This window comes from Nestor notabilis, unplaced genomic scaffold, assembly GCF_000696875.1.
Source record: "Nestor notabilis isolate BGI_N333 unplaced genomic scaffold, ASM69687v1 scaffold20956, whole genome shotgun sequence".
Taxonomy (NCBI): Eukaryota; Metazoa; Chordata; class Aves; order Psittaciformes; family Psittacidae; genus Nestor; species Nestor notabilis.
The window spans coordinates 1-5,454 of record NW_009933567.1 but is presented as its reverse complement, the minus strand read 5'-3'; the positions used below and the strand labels follow the sequence as shown (position 1 = coordinate 5,454).

General features: G+C 46.9%; 1 protein-coding gene across 1 annotated transcript; it reads right to left on the bottom strand.

Annotated features, from left to right (window-relative positions):
- Positions 1 to 1,928: 1,928 nt before the first annotated feature.
- On the bottom strand, positions 1,929 to 4,945 carry PSMG3 (proteasome (prosome, macropain) assembly chaperone 3). The gene is made up of 2 exons (XM_010016940.1): positions 4,727 to 4,945; positions 1,929 to 2,567 (listed from the first exon to the last, which is right to left on the bottom strand). The coding sequence occupies exons 1-2, from the start codon at positions 4,940 to 4,942 to the stop codon at positions 2,415 to 2,417; spliced, it is 369 nt and encodes a 122-aa protein (XP_010015242.1). The 5' UTR covers positions 4,943 to 4,945; the 3' UTR covers positions 1,929 to 2,414.
- Between the last annotated feature and the right edge of the window lie 509 nt (positions 4,946 to 5,454).

Genomic DNA, 5,454 nt, shown 5'->3' with positions numbered 1-5,454 from the left:
CCCCACTCACCCTGCGGGGCTGCTCCAGGAGCGGGCCTGGCTGCCGGGCACCTGTATCCGCATCCCCTGCGCCCTCCTCCACCTCCAGCGGCCCGGTGGAGACTCCTCCTCCGGGCACCTTCCCAGCCCTGCCCGCTGGAAGCTCACCCTGCAGCCGGAGCGGCAGGCCAACTTACCTTTCCAGTCTGCCACGCTCGGCACCCAACCCGGAAAGCAAACACGGACGAAAAGCCACGGTGCAGCCTGACACCGCTGCCCCCAGCCCCGCTCACATCCTGCCGGGCAAAGGCAGGTTATATTGCAATTGGGAATTAATCCTCACCTAGAGGAAAGCATTGGCAGACCTGTGCCTGCTTTTTGGGGCAGGCCTCCCCCCTAGTTTACTGCAGAGCAAAGCTGAAGGACCAGTTGCATGTGGTCTAATTTATCACCCGTGGAAAGGCAGCAAGATATGTCTGTCCTGTTTCCAAGCACCGAATTGGAGCTTTCAGATCAAGCTCCCATGGGACCAGCACAGCAAAAGCCCTGTTTGTGCGTCACCCACTCCTCCGGACAGGCTTTAAGGAGAGATCGATGCTGCCCTGCCTCAATTTACAGCTATGCGCTATAGATCCTTCCTCCTGGATGGCCTTGGGGGTGGTATGGAGAAGGTGGGCAGGGAAATAACCCCCATGCCCTGGTGTCATCTGAAAGCCAATTTTTAGCTGGAAAAATCCTTTCTTTACTTGCCACCCTGTGCAGACGTGGTGGCACACAGAGCCACGAGAAGAAGGTGGTTACCTCATGGTTGGCTTTTAGGTAGTAGCACTTGGGTCTGTGCGTGGTTTGCCACTATGCCCCACACAGAATCACCACGGTGGAAGATGCAATTTACATTCAATTTGCTAATGAAAAGTATGGTTTGCACATGTTGCAGGAGCTGTGGACACTGTAAGAGGGCCAGGATTTGGGAAATACATTGAATTTAGTGCCAGGAAAGAATCCCTACGAACAAACCAGCATCGCCATTAACAAATTCCACATGCCTCTCTCAGCCTTCCTAGACAAATAAAAAAGCATAAATGAGGGAAAATGTGGAGTTCTCACAGATGCAAATCTTTGATTCTTGGAAGCACGGTTTGGAAAAGTATTTTTAGATGAAATTTCTTGTGAAGGGCAGCTGCAAGCCTGCAGTGTCTGAATGTACTTTTAAAGTTTCATTTCTCATAATCCCTTCACTACTGTAAACGACTTCAGAGAAAACAGTCCTTTCGAAATCCACTTTCTGCTTTTCTACTTATAGGGGATTTTTTTAGCTACAGAAACATCCCAGCAGCTGGATCTTCGTGGGGCAGGCAGAGGCTCTGGGCTGATTCTGCCTGACCAACAGGTCCTAACGCAGCACAGGCCTTCCCTGCCCAGAATCCAATGGCCTCTGTCTGCTCTGCCAATAAGTGACGAAAGGGTGTAACAGCTCACTTAACAATTTACTACTTGGTGTTGTTACAAGAAGAGGTAAACCCAAATGTGTTTTCAAGCAAAGCCTGGCTATTAAGCATTGCACCAACTCATATGACTTCAATGAATGCTTTTATTTCAACAGACTTGGGAGAAACACCCCTCTGTCCCCATGTCTTCTACGATAGATGCTTCGGGAGAGGGACAGCTCATTGCAGGTGGTCCAACCGAGGTATGTGCTGCCTCTCTGATGTGCTGGTACCATGTAACCCGTAAGCAGCTGTTATTTGTCTTCTTCTCACCACTAAATTGGGCTCCCGTCTTCCACCCTGACGTCAGCTTTCATGAAATTTGCAGAGCATAATTATCTGCCTCTCTTTAAAACCAGAGAGAAAGTGGAAAATGGATCCAGACTGCATCAGGAAAGGGACTGACACAAGGACAAAAGCAGTCATACAGGACTCATTTCCCTAAAAAGAAGCAAGAAAACCTTTCCTATTATGCAACTGCTGTTGATTTGTTACAGGCTTGTATTTCAATTGAAGCAATTTTCAGAGAGCAAAAAAGAAAACAGGTAAAATTAGATTTGTCAGTGTTTCTTTTATTCACTCTGCACTGGGTGTTCCCCCTCTGCGGTGCAGTGCAGCTCCAGAGCTTGGCATCCATTGCTCCTCAGGATACAAACGCAGAGCCACGCCACTTCCCAAATATACATCCCACCCAACATCATTAAAATAACACTTCTCTTGTATGTTGAGACAATTGCCCTCGTCTCATCACTGACTGTATGGACTGCAAACCTGTCACAGTAACAAAACCCACAAATGTTCTACACAGTAGAGAAAAATTCATGAAATTCCTCAGTTCGTCCAAAACCAGCACAAAGACATTCCATCATTTTCATTTCTTGTCCTTCTAAATAGGTGGTGATGAGTCACAGACTCAAGATCATTTCCTTGAATCCAGATGGCACAACTTCACCACACTTGGCAACTTCGGATCACTTCCCGTAGAGCTTGTATTCCTTCCATGGTCTTGTCCTTTAAAGCCATGGCGAGAAGAACGGGTTTGTTCCCAGCTTCCTGAGACACGAATGCCACCAGGTTTTTGGCACAAACATGAACGAGGGGCTGAAAAGCAAAGGCACACAGATGTACAGTCTCACAGCTGGGAGAGCTCTCCTGAATGAGCTGGGAGAGTCCTGCAATGATACGGAGTGTGTTGAGAACCTGCTGATACATCCCTGGCAGTGTTCAAGGCCAGGCTGGATGGGGCTTGGAGCAACCTGGTCTAGTGGAAAGTGTTGGAACTGGATGAGCTTTATGGTCCCTTCCAACTCAACTGGGATTCTACGATTCTATGCTACTGGACTCACACTGAGCGTGCAGTTTGCTGAGAGGCTGCAACATGACTGGGAACAGACATGCAGTTTGGCTGGTCAGCGAAGCCAAACTACAGGCCCACTTTGGGAAGAGTTTGGACACATGAGTGACAGCCACCCCAAACCACCCTGAAACAACTGAACTGGAGCTGCACTTTAATCGAGTTCTGCACCAGTCCGGATATCTTCAGAAGCTGGTACAAAGAAGCTTTCCTTCCACTAATCCTCCCACTCTAACCATCAATTTCCTTCCACTAATCCTCCCACCTACCAAATATCAAATTATATGAAATGCCATGGATCAAAATGCCTCTGCTTCCATCAGAGCCAGATTCTGAAGAAGTCTCCAAGTACAGTTTTTGTTTAAAAACTTGTTGCTGAGGAAGGTATGCTGACATACAAGCTCTGGAAAACCCCTTATTTTGCAATTCCTAAAGACTCCAAAATAGTGTTTTTTTAGTCTTTTACAGCATGTGTAGATGACTTGTTGGTTTTGATTTTAATTTTAATAGAATAATGAAAACCAGAACTGAATAGTGAGTCTGAAGGAGGGAAAAAGAGGTGTATTATCTTCTTAATGAGGTTTCTTTAACAAGAAAAAAACAAGAATATAATACCACGGACTATCTCAGTTGGAAGGGACCTACAACAATCACCTAGTACAAACCCCTGACTGATTCAGGGCTGACCAAAAGTTAAAGGACGTTACGAAGGGCACTGTCCAAATACCTCCTAAACAATGACAGGCTTAGGACATCGACCATCTCTCTAGGAAGCCTGTTCCACTGTTTGATCATCCTCTTGTTAAAGAAATACTTCCTAATGTCCAGTCTGAACCTCCCCTGCTGCAGCTTTGACACGTTCAGCTTGTCTAGGTTTTACTTACACTCACAGTCATGTATTTATCAGGATGAGCATGATTTCAGCTACCAGTGTGGTATGGAAGTGTGCACCATCCCAAGTGGGGTTGTTAACGGTGACAAGCAGGAAGGCGGCAAACTAGTGGAAGCCTTTCCTTAAAGTCTGATCAATAAAGTTGGCAAAATGATTTAAAACCACTAGGTAACAAAATAAACAAAAGCACTTCCCGTCTCCAAATAAAACACAAAACCAGCTTGGGGGTGGAGGTGGTCAGAATTAGCAGACATCACACTAGGGAAAGCAAAGCACCTCCCATACAGGGAAGGGAGGCTACCACTGAAGAACAAGAATTACATAAAGGGAAGCTGCAGGTAGAATCAAGAACTTGTGTTGTTAGTTTTTCTAGTTAAGGTTAGAAAGTAATATTTGATAGCTCCAATTCTGATGGAAAGCCTCATATTGTAGCTCTGTAACTTTCTGTGTTAATGGTTGACTAGCTGACGCTTTGTGAAACACATTTTCTTCTGCTTCTCTCCAGCTCTGTGAAATGGTCGATAAAAACTCATTTTGTTGAAGCAAAACAAATTAAACTTTATCAAGGGAAGGTGCTGGCGGGCACACTTAGGAAGGGCAACTAAAGTCCATGATGAGGCTGGCATAGATTGGGGGGTGGAGGGGCAAAAAAAAGGGACTTAAAAAGGAAAACAACCTCACTGGGAACAGAAACCCAAAAAAGGTTATCAAAGGCTGCATGTTTGATCTTGCAACCCTTAAATCAGTAGGAGCTTTATCAAACCTGCCATAAACATGGCAAAGCAACCCTAGGACACAAAATAACAGCTCCCCAAACCACTCAGTCCAACTTCTGTTATGTTAAAGAGCAGAGGAGCATGCACACTTTTCTCTTCCCTCGGAAGAGATTCTTCAATTAATCTTGCCACTGTGCAAACACCAGTTCACTGCTGTGGTCCGACTCCCTGGGTACTTGCACAGCCCCACTTACAGTATTTCCCCCTTATCCTTGCTGCCTGTATTATCTGCTCTCACCTCATCCTTGCCCAGCAGCACCTTTGTGGTGAGCGAGGGCCTGCTCACGTTGTCACCGACTGTGTTGGGGTCCACATAAACGATGGTGCCCATCTTGCCATACTGTGTGACTACCACAAGGATGGAGTTGGAGAATGCTGTGCACACCACCTCCGTGGGGACCCCGTGTACCACCTCCTCCCGCTGCTTGGACATCACGATGGGATTCGCTTCCATCGCTGCTGAAAACGAACAACAAAGCAATAACAACATGAAAATAACATTAAAAACACAGGCCATGGGTTATAAAAAGCCCCAATCCTTCGCTCCATTTGAAATACCCAGGGTTAAGTCAATTTCAGAGCACAAAAAGCATCTGGAGGTGTGTGTTTGCGCAGGAACAGCGGCTTGGACATCACGATGGGATTCGCTTCCATCGCTGCTGAAAACGAACAACAAAGCAATAACAACATGAAAATAACATTAAAAACACAGGCCATGGGTTATAAAAAGCCCCAATCCTTCGCTCCATTTGAAATACCCAGGGTTAAGTCAATTTCAGAGCACAAAAAGCATCTGGAGGTGTGTGTTTGCGCAGGAACAGCGACCAGCCCCCCACATCCCCGACGGGGAAGGGACATCGAGCTGCCCCGCAGCAGCCACCCCGCACTCCCCCCGCACAACATGGTTTAACAGCGATCGCACCCACGGAGCCGTGCCCTCCCCTCCCTCGCAGCCTCCCGGCCGCT

Bases quoted from the DNA above. Each gene is read 5' to 3' on its own strand.
- PSMG3 (XM_010016940.1), bottom strand. From the start codon at position 4,942: ATGGAAGCGAATCCCATCGTGATGTCCAAGCAGCGGGAGGAGGTGGTA. The intron at 2,568-4,726 runs GTGAGAGCAGAT...TTTGCTTTTCAG, and splicing joins TGCTGCTGGGCAAGGATGAG to CCCCTCGTTCATGTTTGTGC.